The 16,450-nt window shown below is 34.1% G+C and overlaps 1 protein-coding gene across 2 annotated transcripts; it reads right to left on the bottom strand.

The window, feature by feature from the left end:
* Positions 1 to 7,368: 7,368 nt before the first annotated feature.
* LOC107781836 (MACPF domain-containing protein At1g14780) lies at positions 7,369 to 15,620 on the bottom strand. Of its 2 annotated transcripts, none has more exons than XM_075237028.1 (8): positions 15,125 to 15,620; positions 14,793 to 15,034; positions 12,324 to 12,525; positions 11,925 to 11,999; positions 10,627 to 10,810; positions 9,722 to 9,891; positions 9,403 to 9,467; positions 7,369 to 8,173 (listed from the first exon to the last, which is right to left on the bottom strand). In XM_075237028.1, exons 1-8 carry the CDS (start codon positions 15,365 to 15,367, stop codon positions 7,567 to 7,569), a joined length of 1,788 nt encoding a protein of 595 aa, XP_075093129.1. In that variant the 5' UTR covers positions 15,368 to 15,620; the 3' UTR covers positions 7,369 to 7,566. The 2 variants fall into 2 exon arrangements, with proteins under 2 accessions (XP_075093129.1, XP_075093130.1); XM_075237029.1 differs by having other exon boundaries at positions 14,793 to 15,039; positions 15,125 to 15,497.
* Positions 15,621 to 16,450: the final 830 nt, after the last annotated feature.

Here is a 16,450-nt window from a genome sequence, read left to right as displayed (position 1 = left end):
TACAAGAGTTGTTTGATAAGGGATTTATTCAGCGTAGTGTGTTGCCATAGGGTAATCCGGTCTTGTTTGTGAAGAAGATAGATGGATCTATGAGCATGTGTATTGATTATCATCAGTTGAACAAGGTTACAGTGAGGAACATATATCTATTGCCACGCATTTATGACTTATTTGATCAGCTACAGGGTGCCAAAGTGTTCTCCAAGATTGATTTGCGATCAGGTTAGCATCATTTGAAGATTAGGGATCCTGATATTTCGAAGACTGTCTTTAGGACTTAGTAAGGTTACTACGAGTTCCTTGTGATGTTATTTGGGCTGACTGGTGTCCCAGCATCATTTATGCACCTAATGAATAGTGTGTTCTAGCCTTATCTTGATTCATTCGTCATTGTATTTATTGATGACATCTTAGTGTACTCCCGCACTCGAGAAAATCATGAGCAGCATTTGAGGATCGTGCTCCAGACCTTGAGAGATGAGAAGTTATATGCAAAGTTCTCAAAGTGTGAATCCTGGCTTGATTTGGTGGAGTTTTGGGTCATGTGGTGTCTAGTGAGGGGATCAAGGTAGATTCGAAGTAGATTGACGAGGTGCAGAGTTGGAGTAGACCGTCTTCAGCTATTGAAATTCGAGGTTTCCTTGGTTTAGCCAGGTATTATCATCGAGGGCTTCTCATCAATTACTGCACCTATGACCAGATTGACCTAGAAGGGTGCTCCTTTCAGATGGACCCAAGAGTATGAGGTGAGCTTTCAAAAGCTCAGGACTGCTTTGACCACAGCCCCAGTATTGGTATTGCCTACGGGCTCGGGTTCCAATATTATGTGTATTGTTATGCATCACGTATTGTCTTTGGCGCGGTGTTGATACAAGATGGTAGGGTGATTTCCTACACGTCTCGACAGTTGATGACTCACGAGAAGAATTATCCAATCCACAATTTGGAGTTGGCAGCCATTGTTAATGCATTGAAAATCTGGCGGCATTATTTTTACGGTGTTCCTTGTAAGGTCTTTACTGATCACTGGAGCCTACAACATCTATTCAGACAGAAAGATCTTAACTTGCGACAGCGGAGGTGGTTAGAGTTACTTAAGGACTATGATATCATCATTCTATATCATCCTGGGAAGGCCAATATGGTAGTCGATGCCTTGAGTCTAAGTATGGAGAGCTTGCGAAGTTTAGTATATCTATCGGTAGTAGAGAGGCCACTAGCATGGGAGGTTCAGGCCTTAGCCAACCAGTTTTTTGGATTGGAATTTTGGAGTCCAGTCGAGTTCTTGCCTGTATGGTTTCTTGGTCTTCTCTATATGACCGTATCATATAGCGTCAATATGATGACCCCCATCTGTTTGTCCTCAAGGATATGGTTCAGCACGGCGATGCCAAGGAGGGTGTTGCAGATACAGGGCCAGTTATGTGTGCCCAATGTGGATGGTTTGCATGAGTTGATTCTTCAGGAGGCCCACAGTTCTTGGTACTCCATTCATCTGGGTACTGCTAAGATGTATCATAATTTGAGGTAGCACTATTGGTGGAAGAGGATGAAGAAGGACATAATGGAGTATGTAGCTTGGTTCCTAAATTGTTAGCAAGTAAAGTATGGGAATCAGCGACCGGGTGGTTTTCTTCAGCGGCTTGAGATTCCTGAGTGGAAATGGGAGCGTGTCACTGTGGACTTCGTTGTTGGGTTCCCACAGACTCAGAGGAAGTTTGATGGAGTATGGGTGATTGTGGACAGGTTGACCAAGTCGGCTCATTTCATTATAGTAGTGACTACCTATTCTTCAGAGCAGCTAGCTCAGGTTTATATCCGCGAGATTGTCCAACTTCATGGCGTACCGGTATCTATCATCTCTAATCGGGGTACACAATTCACATAGCATTGCTAGATGGTTGTACAGCATGAGCGAGGCACATGGGTTGAGTTGAGTACAACATTTCACCCTCAGACGGACAAACAGTCCGAGCGCACTATTCAGATATTGGAGGATATGCGTCGCGCTTGTGTTATGGATTTCAAGGGTGCTTGGAATCAGTTCTTACTGCTTGCGGAGTTTGCCTACAATAATAGCTACCAGTCGAGTATCCAGATGGCTCTGTATGAGGTTCTATATGGGAGACGGTGTCGTTCTCCAATTGAGTGGTTTAAGCCGGAGAGGCTAAGTTATTCAGTATGGATCTGGTTCGAGATTCTTTGGAGAAGGTCAAGATGATCCAGGATCGGCTTCGTACAGCCCAATCGAGGCAGAAGAGTTATGTATATCGAAAGGTTCGCAATGTTTCATTCATGATGTGAGAGCGAGTTTTGCTCCGGGTTTCACCCATGAAGGGTATGATAAGGTTCAGAAAGAAGGGCAAGTTTATCTACGGTACATCCAGTGTTTTATATCTTGCCTCGCCACCTAGTTTATCTACGGTTCACCTGGTGTTCGATGTCTCTATGATCCAAAAGTATTATGGTGATCCGTCTCATGTTCTAGACTTTAGCACAGTCTAGTTGGACAAGGATTTGACTTATATTGAAGTGCCTGTGGCTATCTTGGACTGGTAGGTCCAGAAGTTGAGATCAAAGGATATTCCTTCAGTGAAGGTTCAATGGAGGGGTCATTTGGTAGAGGAGGCGAACTGGGAGACCGAGAAAATATACGAGATCACAAACATAGATTGCTCGCGGCTAAATATGAATTGAGACGAAATCTTTTTGATAGCCCCTACTTTAAAACTAGCCTTAAGTGAGTAAAAAGTCATTTTATTCGAATGCCGTTAAAGCGCTTATTTTCATGTAGATTATTCTCATGTCTTTGACCGATGGGGTGGTATATGACATACGGAGTCATTATTCTCATCTATTCACCAATTTCATGTATGTCCTTATGCACTTTCGAGGACGAATGTTTGTTTTAAGAGAGGACAGTGTAACGACCTGATCGGTCATTTTTTATAATTGCGCCTCATTACCCCTTTTATTGCTTCGTACTTGTGTATTTATGTCTTTATGACCTGCGGGGTTGATTAGTTTCGTTCTAGGAAGCTTCCGAGTTGAATTGGACCCTTAATTCTAGACTTAGAAGTTTAAATTTGAAAATGTTGACTAAACTTTGACTTTTGTGAAAATAACCCCAGAAATGTATTTTTATGACTTTGATAGCTTTGTATCATGATTTCGGACTTGGGCGTATGCCTGGAATTGATTTTGGAAGTCCGTAGGTTGATTTGTATTGATTTGCTGAAATTTGGCAAAAGTCTAACCGTAGGTTGACTTTTAGCTAGCAAGTTCGGAGTTTGATTTTAGGACTTGTAATAGGTCCGTTACAGCATTTAGAACTTGTTTGTAAAATTTGGCGTTGTTCCGAGTTGATTTGATAGGATTCGGATGCTTCGTTGATGTTTTAGAAGTTCTTGAAAATCATGATTTTTTTAAAGTTCAATTCATAGTTTTAGGTATTATTTTTGTGTTTTGATCGCGCGAGCGAGTTCGTATGATATTTTTAGACTTATGTGTATATTTGGTTTGGAACCCCGAGGGCTCGGGTGAGTTTCGGACGCTTAGCGAAATATTGTTGGAAATCAAAGATGCTGTTGTTTTTTTGCAGGCCTCTGATCTCGCTATGGGAACTCTTGGTTCGCATTTGCGAATGCAGGCCAAGCCTGTTGGGTTCGCAAGTGTTCGCATTTGCGAAGTGTACCTGGGAATGAGCTAGTTCGCATTTGCGATCGACCTGGTCGCAATTGTGAAGGTCCAATGTTCGCAATTACGAACATTTCATCACAATTGCGATGATAGTAGAGATGGGAGGATCTTTGCATTTGCGATAGATTCTTCGCGTATTTGCAACATCTGCGACTTATCAAATAGCTGAGGGACGGGATTTTTGAGTTCATTTTCTCATTTTTGAACCCTAGACTCGGTATAAGGTGATTTGGAGAGGTGATTTTTACCTACGAACCTTGGGCAAGTGATTCTAATCTATTTCTAATTATATTTCATCAACATATCTTAGATTTTAACATCAAAATCATGTGAATCAAAGTAGAAATTTATGAAACTTTGTCAAGTTTTTTAAAAATAAGAAATTGAGTTTTGAGAGTCGATTTGGACTCTGATTTTGAAATTACTCATATATATGAACTCGTGGGGTCATGAGTAGACGGAATCTACCATTGGACCCGGGTTGACTTCTGTTGACTTTTTCGGAAAAGTATACAAATCGTAACTTTATCTATTGCAATTGAATTCCCTAGCATTGTTTGATGATATTGAGTCGATTTTGGTTAGATTTGAGCCGTCTGGAGCGAATTTTAAGGGAAAAGCTATTTTCGTGTGTTGAATTTGCCTAATTGAGGTAAGTGTCTTGCCTAACATTATGTGAGAAATTATCCCTTAGGATTGGTATTTTATGATTCAATTGTGCTAAGTGAAATCCGTGTACGCAAGGTGACGAGTGAGTACACGGGTTGTACGTAGTATTTGATTGGTTTAGGCTACTTAGACTAATTCTATGCTTTAATTGCAATTCCATATTATGTTCTAAATCCTCATAGTCAAATTATCCTTAATTGTGTTAGGCTATCCTTAAATTCCTTAGTTGACTTGCTTAGTATTTGTTCTACATCCTACTTGCTCAATTGCTCTCATGCTTTAGTTGAACTTGTTGTCTCATTTATTATTACATGTTATCTCTTCATTGTTAATTATCATTATTTGAATTAATTGTTCGTGTTACCCCTTGTACTTGTTGACTCCCATTATTTGAGACTCATTGTTGAATATTATTTCCTTTATTGTTAGTTAGTCTTATCTAATATCATGGTTATACATTATTTTCTCATTGTTGAGTTATTTGGTGTTGAAGTTGTGAAAGTTGTTAATACGTTGAGGACGATGTTGGTTATTGTTGAAACATCTAACTTTTTGAGCATTTTCCATCCATTATGTTGTTGATATTCTTGTATACATTGTAATGGAGCCATGGGCTATTGTTATGAAATATTAATATTGTTGTTGTTGGCAAGTTGTGATATGTGGGCACTTGTGGTGCGAGTTATATTATGATATTAATACGTATGCGGCGGTATAAGGCTTGGATTGATGTGCATGCGGCGGTATAAGGTGGGACTTATGTACGTGTTGCTTATAGGAGAACTACGTGAACCCACACGGCGTCATAAGGTGGGTTGAAGTGCGTGTAGTTATTTCGGAAAAATTATTTTTAAAATTTATTTTCAAATGTAAGGCTAGCGCGACGGTATAAGGAAAGATTGTAATTGAAATTGAGAAAGTGAATACGAGGCGGTACCTCGGTTGTGATTCTTGATTAGATGAGGCGGTACCTCGGTTTTAATTACATTATACACGAGACGGTATCTCGATGTGATTCTTGCTACTTATTTCACGTTGCAAAGTGTTTTGGTGGGAAATATATCTGTTGTTTTATTCCTTATTGTTCTATTAGTTGTTGTCCATATATGATAATTGTAGTTCTTTAGTTGCTTCTTTTATGTTATTTCCACTATTGATTTCCGGTATTAGATCACGCAATCATCTTGTTCTGTATTAGTTGTTTTCTTACTTTTCATTTTATATTCGTATTTTTGTTTCATACTGCTTATTTATAACTTAGTAGGTATCTTGATCTGGCATCGTCACTATTCAACTCAGGTTAGGCTTGATACTTACTGGGTACCATTATGGTATACTCATACTAAGCTTCTACACATCTTTTTGTGCAGATCCAGGTACGTCTGCTCATGTCGGTTGTTAGAGATTGTTGTAGTTGCTGCTTGGGAGACTTCAAGGTATACCTGCTCCACATTCGCAAGCCTCGGAGTCACCTTCCCTATTTTACTTCCTGTTACATTTTCTTTCGAACAGTGATGTAGTAGTACTCTAGTTGTATTTTGTAGAGCTTATGACTCTGTTCCACCCGTTTTGGAGTGTGTATTATGAGATTTCGTTTTTTCGGAAGGATTTATCTATTATTCGGTTGTTTAAAAACTTGTTAATTTATATATGTTCCATTGTTATTATTTGTTAGGCTTACCTAGTCATAGAGACTAGGTGTCATCACGATATTCTTCAGAGGAAAATTGGGGTCGTGACACCTACCCACCCCACTCCCACCCCCTACCCAACTCCACCCACCCCAATCCCACTCCACCCTGGCCCCACTCCCACCCCCACCCTACCCTAAATAGAAATATTATTAATAGTACTTTCTTTTCATATTATATATAGGGTACTTTTTTTTATTTCTACAAATGAGTATTTTCTTTTCATGATTAAAAAAAAGTATTTATTTTCCTTTTAACTAAAAAAGTACTTTCTTTTCATGATGCAGAAAAAATATTTTTTTACATTTCAACAAAAAGAGTATTTTCTTTTCATGATGTGGAAAAAATATTTTCTTTAATTTCAACAAAATGAGTATTTTCTTTTTAGTTATGGAGCAAAAATTTCAATGTTATTTTTGTGTAAAAAAGTAAAGCAGCACATTAGTTCCTTTGGGTTTGTGTAATGTTTTAGAAGAATAATAAATTTCTTGAAGAAAATAGAGTCGTGAAAACGATGGGTATTTGGGGGGAAGGGGGTAGGGAGAGCATAGGAAATATGGAAAGTTGGGGGAAGGAGGGCGGGGGTTGAGAAGAGTAGAATAAAAAATTATTTTCTTAAAATAATATTTTCTACTCTCTAACCAATCACTAGAAAATATTTTCCAGAAAAAGTTTTCCACTCACCAACCAAACAAGAAAAAATAAGTGATAAAACCAGTCATTTTCCATGAAAACATTTTCTAGAAAAATATTTTCCGTCATACAAAACACACCCTAAGTTGATCACAAAGTAAATAGTGAGATCTTTTCTACAAAGACTTGGAAATGCAAATGCTTACATGTTATCTTCATTCAACAATTTTGTTAAATAGTTGTTTTTTAAATCGATGAACACAAAGGTTTTCTATTTTAGTTGAAATCTAACAGAAGAGGGCCTATATAGTATTATCAAAATTCAAGAAACGGATAAATATGCTCCATTTGTTTCGGTTTATATGACATTATTTTCTTATTAGTTCGTCTATAAAATATTTAAAAATAATTAAATTTTCCCATTTTACCTTTTAATAATATACTTTTAAAGCTATAGAAATCTTATGGCATATTTAAAAGTGTAAATTCTAAAAGTTAAGCAAACTCTATATCCAATATTGAAACTTTGTCACATAAAGTGAAATAGATGGAGTGCTATAATAACCTTTACCCCACTTTTTTTTCACCCACCTAAAGTGCACTTTAATTTCCACTCAAATGTTTAAACAAGGAAATAGAAATAACAAAATATTAAAACAAATGAGACTTTACAACATGGCAAAACAGAAAGTCCTTACCTTTAATTATTTCAAGGTTTCTCCAGCTTGCATTTCTCAACCAACAAATTAAAGAAAGAATCACTTTACAGTGCCCCTTTGGGTGCCAATAATAAAATAAATAGATGAATAAAACATTCTTCGACTAAGCTTAAACTGTATATTTTACCTAAAAACCTTATAGACAAAGCACAAAGTTAAGAAGACATATTTAACAAGGAGAATTTAACACGCAAGCAAATTTTGCCTCTTTCCAAGTCCAATTTAGCCCCAGTGACTAACCAATGCCCTGGACTATTCAATGGCCCTCTACATAACTGTGTTGTATCCACAAATTTTAGTAGCTTTTGCGTTTGCAGTGGCACCGGTGGACCCGTCGGATACACGCCGGAATCCACCACCACTAGCGGCGTCTTCTCCTTCTCCGATAAACCGGCCGACACAAAACTACCTGACTTTGTACAACTTTCTGAGTCACATTGCATCCATTGAGATTGCACAATGCAAGACTTGGAAACCTTGGAATATAAAAGTCTAAGATGTAAAATGCTCTTGGTTTCGTGTTTTTTAACGTGGAGTTGAGCTCCTGTGACAATGAAGCTCAAGTCTTCCCCTGAGGATGTCCATTTTGGATCGTACTTTACAGGGGCTGTGCATACGTGTGAGAATTTTTTCCATTGAATGGCTTCAGAGTATCGATCATGATCGGGTACATCTTCGGATCCGCGCCATGTTAATGGTTCATCTATTTTATCTTGAAGGAGTACTGGAGTATTTAGCAAGTGTTGAAGATGTATGGCCAGCCTGAAACAATACCATCTTGATTCACATATTGTACAAGCACTAAGCAAACCAAGATTGTACGAATAAATTTTCCTTTTCATTCAATCTTACAATATCAAAGCTAAAATGCAGTGTTCATTGTTTGGCTTTGTCTCAATGTCCCTTATCACTTGCCTTTGTCAATTCCCCTTTTACTTTGTTACTCCCTCCATCCCATATTAGATAATTACTCCCACAAGGTTTATTGGTTCTTGATTCTAGAAAAAGTAGTTTACTAGATTCTAAATAAATTATTTACACATTTATATTAAGTGGATTAATATAAGGTCTATATATGCAAAAATTATTGAATTTTGTCGTAGCACCACTGCAACTTCGCCCCTAATTAGTGTAGCTTAAATTATTTATTTCACTTGTATTTTATATTAATCGATAAAAACAAGAAAGTATAAAAGTAATGGTTGAAAAGTTAGATTGATAGAGAAAATATCATATCAAAGTTCAAAATGTAAATAGTTAAATTAATTTGAACTCTTGAAAACTATAAAAAAATTAATATGGAAGATTGTAATTAGTGGAAAGGATACACATTTTTGGGACATTTCAAAATGGAAGAGTATCATACAAATCAGACTGAAGGAATATAATTACTTGTTTAAAAGGATTCCGTTTGGCCATAGATTTTGTCAAAATATATTTGGGTTTTTTTTTTTGATAGATACATATTTGTTCATAAATTTTATCCATATTTTGGCAAATTCTCAAAATCCAAAACCCAAATCACAAAACTAGCTCAAGAGCTGGTGTTGGCCCAAAATATTACTATTACATTTTTAAAAAATTATCCCAAACTTTTTTATTTTATAAAAGAGCCCACCATTTATTATTTCGTAACAATGCTATTTCGTCTTCTCGGTCATCTGATAGTGTATTATGTAGTTCATTATAAAAATAATAATTTTGGACCAAATTTATTTATGTTCAGGACTATGGTTTGCAATAATATAATGAATGTTATTGATGAAGGTATTGTTGGGCATTTGTGATAGTTTTTAAAACTTGTGGGTATAAATCATGTTTCACGTTTTTTCAAAAAAAAAAATAGTGAAATATGTTTTGAAAACTGGTGTCCAAACACATTTTCATCTTCAAACCAAACTTCACCCAAATAAGATTTTTTAAAATAAATTTGGAAATCTATGGCGAAACGCTGGCTAAGATTGTCCCGAGCAATTAAGAGAAAGCATTACCTGTCACACTTGACCCCTTCAAGATAAAGTCGCATACCAGTTACTGGTGTTTTTCCAACAATTACCTGAAAATAAATAATACATGTTCATAAACAAACTTATTAAGAGTTTGTAGAGTGTTGACATGAATGTTCAACAAGATAATTTAAATTTATGAAAAGAAAACAGATAATTAATATAAATATATGAAATAATTTCTCTATACTATTACTTTGTGCAGAATGAAGTTACAACTAGTATTAAACTGCAAATTCAGCCTAAATTCTATTAATGAGAGATAAGTTACTCTTTCACATTTTGGTAGAACTATTGAATTTACCTGAGTTGGGTTTACGTAAAGCTTGGGGCCTATCAAATTGAAATGAAGGGCTGGAGGTCGAATGGACCTATTTGTAGTTGGGCCTAAAGGAAGATCACTATGAACAGGGGCCCACATCTTGTGCGCTTGAAAATCCAGAAAATACTGCAAATCTGCTATAGGTGGCTTGTCTGCACATCAATACATTAATTTAATATATTATATACATTAGATTATTCAAAAACAAAAATCTACTATCTGACATATGTAGTTCAACTAAGTAGTTCAACTAACACATTATCCCCTATTTCATGTTTGAACATCCTTGGTTAAAGTCAAATTTGCGTCGATGTAGAGATAAAGACCTTTAGTTCAATTTGGCATTTATTCAAGAAGATCCTCCCTTTTTTTTTCTCTCACCAATCAAATGGAAAAAAAATAATTTAAAATGAGGAAGTTAGCTAAAAAGAAAAATAAAGAGAACATTTTTCGGAAACATAAACTACACCAACAACATATCCGGTAAAATCTCACTAATGGGGTCTGGGGAAATTAGAGTGTATGCAGACCTTACCCCTACCCCAAAAAGGATAGAGAGGCCGTTTCCGGGAAACTCTCGGCTCAACAGAAGAGACAATAATATCAGAAAAGAAACAAGAGAAAAGACATGTAACAAAAAAAAATGCCAAAAAGAAAATAACAACAACGAAAAAGTGAAAAGGACATAACACAAAAATATGCAAAATAACAATGTGAACACAACATAGACCACTAACAAACCTACACGAAACTCTATCAGACTACCCAGTACAAATGAGGGAAGAACTCTCCACTATTCCCTAGCCTACCACCTTAACGCTCGACCCCACGTAAACTACCTTTGGTGTAATTAAAATTTCTAAAAAGTTAGAATATAATAGACTTACATCGAAGATAAAGGTTGATAGCATGTGATAAGAAACCCATGCCAGGAACAGCTTTGAGAAGGGAAGTGATGGGAATGAAGTTGAAGCCAATTGCATCTGGCTTTGAAGCTACTGTTAGAAGCCATTCACTGTGTGTGTTTGCTGTTAAATCTCCACCTCTTTTTGAACATATCACTGTTACTCCCTGCAAAATTATTAGAGAGATATCTTTACGTCCAAAATCTTGTTATTATATGAGTGATTAATATACGTATAAAGTTTGACTAGTTCTTTTCCAGTGAAATTTTTTTAATCCTTGAAGATACATGCACATATATAATCGTGTTTTATAGTATACATTTTCAAATAAATATGGCCTACTTTTTATAAATACTTAAGTTGAAAAAAGAATTAAAATACTATATCTAAAAAGAATTTTATTAAGGGTGGATTGATAACTAGAACGAAATAATAGACATTACTTGGAATAGTAGCGAAAAAATTCCATAGTCTAAACTCTAAACTCAAAAGTTAGAGAGATATTTTGATTTTAAGACAAAGTCGGCAGCAGAAAATGACTTCATCCTAATTCTCTTAAGTAGTTTCCAAGAATCTAATGGTTAATATTGACTTCGAAACCCTTAGATTTTTTATAGTTTGCAAATTATTGGTAAGTTAATAAATTCAAAGAAAGCTCCCAGGCTTTTTATATTAGAATCTTCTAATGTCAAAGTTTACTCTATTAGCTGAAGAATTTGGACATGTATATGATCTGTGTTTGATACTAATCAAAGCAAGAAAATTGACCTATCAATTCATGAAAACTCAAATAAAAAATCAGGGTTCATCCAGACCTTTCTTTAGGTTTTAAGGTCAAATTATTTGGTAATTATTAAAGTATTACTATGAAAATTGACCTATTTTAAGTTCCTTGTCAACTGTCACCTATTGATCTTGATCTCTTTTTATTTGTTTTGAATTTTATCAAACTTAGTCTAACCTTCGTAAATCACTCTAAAGCAAACAACCGCTAAGTACTCTATAAAAGCGAGTATCATACGTTCACTTTGTTTTTAAAAATCTAATATTGAAAAATTGAAAACTTCAGTAAAATATGTTTCAATATAGATTGAAGTAATACCTATAGGTATATAATTTATGTACCCAAAAGTAAAAGTACCTCCTGGAAGTTAATTACAAGATATGAATATCTCCTTCAATTTTTTATTTGAGGGAATATTTTATTCATGGGAAAATTTAGGTGCATTTTTCATTATAAAATGGATAAGAGGATTGAAAATTAACAATTATCAACATACATCTTTTGTGGTAGCTGATGGGAAGTCGCTGAAGATATTGGGCTGTGGATCAAAAACATTGAATGCCTCTAGAGCCTGCAATTCAGAAACAAAAAAGAAAAATGTTCAGTTCAATTCAAGTTTATATATGTATATGCAAAAATTCTTATATCAAGAAGTATCTCCATTATTATGTTTTGGCATTAGTTCAAGCTTACTTATAATGTTTAAACTAACTACATTTAGTGAATATACTAGTCAGGTTAAATGAACTAGTACAAATATTTTATTATTTTAGACTTATGTTAGGACGAAAAATTTCTCATACTATTTTTACAATCAATTCAAAGAACTCTTTTTCAGAAAAAGGAGATTAATTTGAAAAAAGAATAGAATGATTATTAAAAAATAAAAATAAACCTTATGCTTTTGTTCTCGTGTTTTGCATTGGTGTGGAGAGAAGTTACAAATGCCAGTGAATAACTGATCACCAAGTTCATCCAATTGGTCCTTGAGTTGTGATGGTTCCATGTTGGATAATTTGTCTTGCCTAACTAGGACCACATCTTGTCCTCCTATACTCAACCCCACAATTATGTGGGTACCATATTTCTCTATGAACCTGTCACAAATGACAAGTAATTAATAAAAATTATATCAATTATATTACATATATACGAATAGGGATTGCAAAATAGCTAAAAGAAAATAGTCACTCATATTATCTACTAAAAAATTGATTGAATAATGAACTTTTTAAAAACTGGTCAAATATGGATAAGAATCATATTGTCCATTTAAAAATTAGATAACTAATGGATTTAAATTTTACATGTGTAAAGCCTCAAATTGGAGGTTTCTCAAGTTTGGGAGACTAGGAATTCTCCCAACAGTGATCATATTAAAAAAGTCGTGGAAATATGCCGATTAACTCATTTCTTATCCGTATTAAATCTGGATCGGGTCAGATAACTTATTAGTTTTTTTATTACTCATTTTGACCCGTCTCATATCCGACTCGTCCCACCCGTTTGCCACCCAATATTGATTTTTATTAATTAGGCCACCTCACCATTTTCTTTCTTCAAGGTTTTATATTTATTGACCATTAGCGCATCCAAGAGTATGGCTCAATATAAAACAGGTTGAGAATTATGAGATTTCAGATTCATATCTTGCGGATAAAATTAGCTTAGCTGGTAGCTATTCAAATTGTAGGTACCTCGTGGAACTAACCGAAGATAAACTGACTTAAAACTATAGTTATATAAAAAAAGAATAAGGTCGAAATCACGAAAAGATTGTTACTTTAAATAAGTTTCCATCAGCATCTTTCCATTTATAGTATACCTTATCTTCTCAAATTTTAATGAATTTAAAATAGTTTTTGGTTTGATTTCACGAATTTAATTACACTTGTTCTCCCCATTGCCAAGTTTTCTTCTTCAAGTTTTATATTTGTGAAATGATAATTATAATTTAAAAGTAATCATTTTTGTTGAAGATTAAGGTCTAAACCACGAAATATTGTTATTTTAAGTAGATTTGCATCGTCGTCTTTCTATTTTATAGTATGCTTGATCTTCTTAAATTGTGCAATGTTTTTAAAGTAATTTAGGGTTTGACTTAACGTGCTTTAATTAGACATTTTCATGTCTTGTTATGTTAAATACTAGAAAAAATTACCCAAAAAATCTTAAATGTCAAAGGTATAGTTTCCTTCCTGTATATATAACAAAACAAAAAAGGAAGCAAAAATAGAATTTGTTGATTTTCTGGCACAACCGTAAAATATTAAACGCATTAGCGACCAAAATTTTCCTTTTCTCCAAATTAAATAGGGGGCTGTTTTGGTGTTTGAAAACTTCTAGGCACTCTAATGTGGAACAGTCTCAGCCACCAGATCTTCTGGTGTAGATTAATTTTAATTCTACTCTAAGATAATTTTGGCCAAAACAAAGGAAGAGAATACTCTCTCTAACATATTTTTCTTATTGAAAATTAGTTTGACTAATTTTTAAAATTAAATTAAATTTGTTCAACTTAGTACTTTAAAATTAAAAGTTAGATATTAAAAAATCACAAAAATAATATAAATTTTAATATTTCTCATGTCAATATTATTAAAAAATAAAATATACTTTAAAATTTTGGTCAAACTTCACATATTTTAAATTTGAAAAAACGAAATTTGTCACGTCAATAAATTGAAAGAGATGATACCAATTATGAACCATGTAATTTTCAAAAAGAAAAAAGAAAAAGAAAAAGAGAGTAATTGATTCTGACTTCTAGTGTTCTCTAATTGAATTTAATGAGTTGATCAAGTCAACATCACCCTCATTTGAACGCCATTAATTCCAAGTTCAGTTACCTACAAAAGGCTATCATAAAGCAATACTCGTAGTCGTAGGAGTATAATTTTGTCTATTATTGTTTCCTTTTCCTAACGAAACATTTGCTTTCTAGTCCCTAAAACATCGATATATTTTGATTTTGACCCATGTAGTGTCTGGTTAAGCACATAAACCTTCAATTGATTTTTCTGCTTCTTCAGAAATTTAACGAATTGCTAACTGTAAAAACATTTATTTAGTCACGTATTATGCTAATTTATGCTGTTGCTTCATTTTTGAGAGTAATATAACTCTAAATACAGCCAAACTTTTCTATTACAGGCTCGTTTGTTCCAAATATTTTTGACTATTATAGCGAAATGATGTTATAGAAAATATATATTATAACATAACATGAAAATTGGTTCCGAAAAAGCTTGACTTTTACGGTGAAGTGTTGTTATATAACAATATATAATAAGATTTTCTGTGTAAAATATAAATTTTAATTAAAAGGTGAAAAATGAAAAGAAATGAGATGAAATTAAGTTACCTTGCAAGAGCAGCAGGATCCCAAGTTGAAGGAACATCATTTATAACTTGATCAGACAAAAGAAGAGGACTTCTATCAATATGAACATCAAACAATATAATGAAGTAACCATCAAGCCCTAAATAGTTTGTATTTGCTGCATCAGTTGCCCATGAACCACTCTGAAACCCAAACATTGAATTAAACAATCCTGATGGTATTTTCCCTGCCACTGAACTTTTCCTGTTCATAAATTCAGACATCTGTGCTGTGCCCAAAACAAAACAAAAAAAAAGTCAAACATTTGATAACATAAATTACACGACGAGGAGGAATTAAGAGATTGATCTTGCCTGATTAAAAGTAAGAATATCAGATTGAAATCGAACTCGATCGCCTTTATCACATTTAATATCAACAGGGACATTATTAAAAGCTCCAAAACCAGGTACAATGATCTCCTTTGTGACAGTTTCATTGAGCAACACAAGTCTTTCGTCTCCTTTACAATACTTTAGTCGAAAATCGCAGGTCAAATCGAAGCCTTTTCCGAGGCTGTCGATAGCTTTCTCTACAATACTATTAATATTGCTCATTTCTGGTGTACTGTTGTTGTTTTCTCTATGTATGTTGCTATTAATTTGAAGATGATCAAGGGGTTTTAATTTTGAAGGGAGGCTTTGGGTTAATTAAAAGGGAACAGAGGGAAGAAGAAGAAGAGAAGGTGTGTGAATGCCAAATGGGAATCAGTTTTATACAGAGTTAAGTTTGAATAGAAGAAATTAAAATGAGGATATGACTTGGTGTGAATTAAGTATGGGGAAACTTCATTCTCTTTCTTGTTTGTTTGCTGGAATATCCCCGAGCTTTTAAACTTTTGACTGCTCTATCATTCTTAGTTAATACCAGCACTATTTTTGTCACAACGAATACGTACGGGCTTAATATAAATATATACTCCATCCGTTTCAATTTAGATGAGGCAGTTGACTTAGCACGAAGTTTAAAAAGAAAAATAAGATTTTTTAAACTTGTGATCTTAAAAGCTTAACAACATTTACTTCATCGTTAAATTTGTCTTTACATAACGATGAAATGTGCCACTTTATAACGACCGATTTAGTGTGGTCGCGTCGTTAGTAGTCGTTACCTTATCTTTTTCTCTCAATCTCACTCTTCATTATTATTAAATAATTTTATTTTATCATTTACCCTACCTTTTTATATACTGTATCATAATTTTTCTTTATAATATTGCAAGTTTTTTCATTATATTACTGGTGCATAATACCATAAAACGATGGCAAGACGCCACAATCAATCCAAACATTGTATTCATCATACGATCCAGTACAATACAATGCAATACGATACGATACATTATTAAACGATATGTAACAACCATCCCAACAAGTTGTAAGGGTAAAAGCTTTGTAGAGTCATGACATTTGTGTGGTTATAAAAGCTTCTAATTAAAGGTAAAATAAAGAGTTTAACGTTGAATTATTTCTAATTGTAGAAATGTCTCATTCTTTTTTGAATGAACTAATAAGAAAATTGTGTCATCTAAATTGAAATAAAGTGAGTATTTCTTATCGATTTTCAGCTGTATATATTAGTCGTAACTGAAATTTAACAGAGAAAAAAAAAATATCACAGAACGCGCTTGTACCCACTGC

This window comes from Nicotiana tabacum, chromosome 18 (assembly GCF_000715075.1).
Source record: "Nicotiana tabacum cultivar K326 chromosome 18, ASM71507v2, whole genome shotgun sequence".
NCBI classification, from domain to species: domain Eukaryota; kingdom Viridiplantae; phylum Streptophyta; class Magnoliopsida; order Solanales; family Solanaceae; genus Nicotiana; species Nicotiana tabacum.
The sequence above is the reverse complement of the archived record's forward strand: the minus strand, read 5'-3'. Positions and strand labels throughout refer to the sequence as shown.

Excerpts from the sequence above, each read along its gene's own strand:
- LOC107781836 (XM_075237028.1), bottom strand. The coding sequence starts at position 15,367 with ATGAGCAATATTAATAGTATTGTAGAGAAAGCTATCGACAGCCTCGGA. Across the intron at positions 15,035-15,124 it reads ATATTCTTACTTTTAATCAG|ATGTCTGAATTTATGAACAG; the intron begins GCAAGATCAATC and ends GGCACAGCACAG. Across the intron at positions 12,000-12,323 it reads CACGAGAACAAAAGCATAAG|GCTCTAGAGGCATTCAATGT; the intron begins GTTTATTTTTAT and ends TCTGAATTGCAG.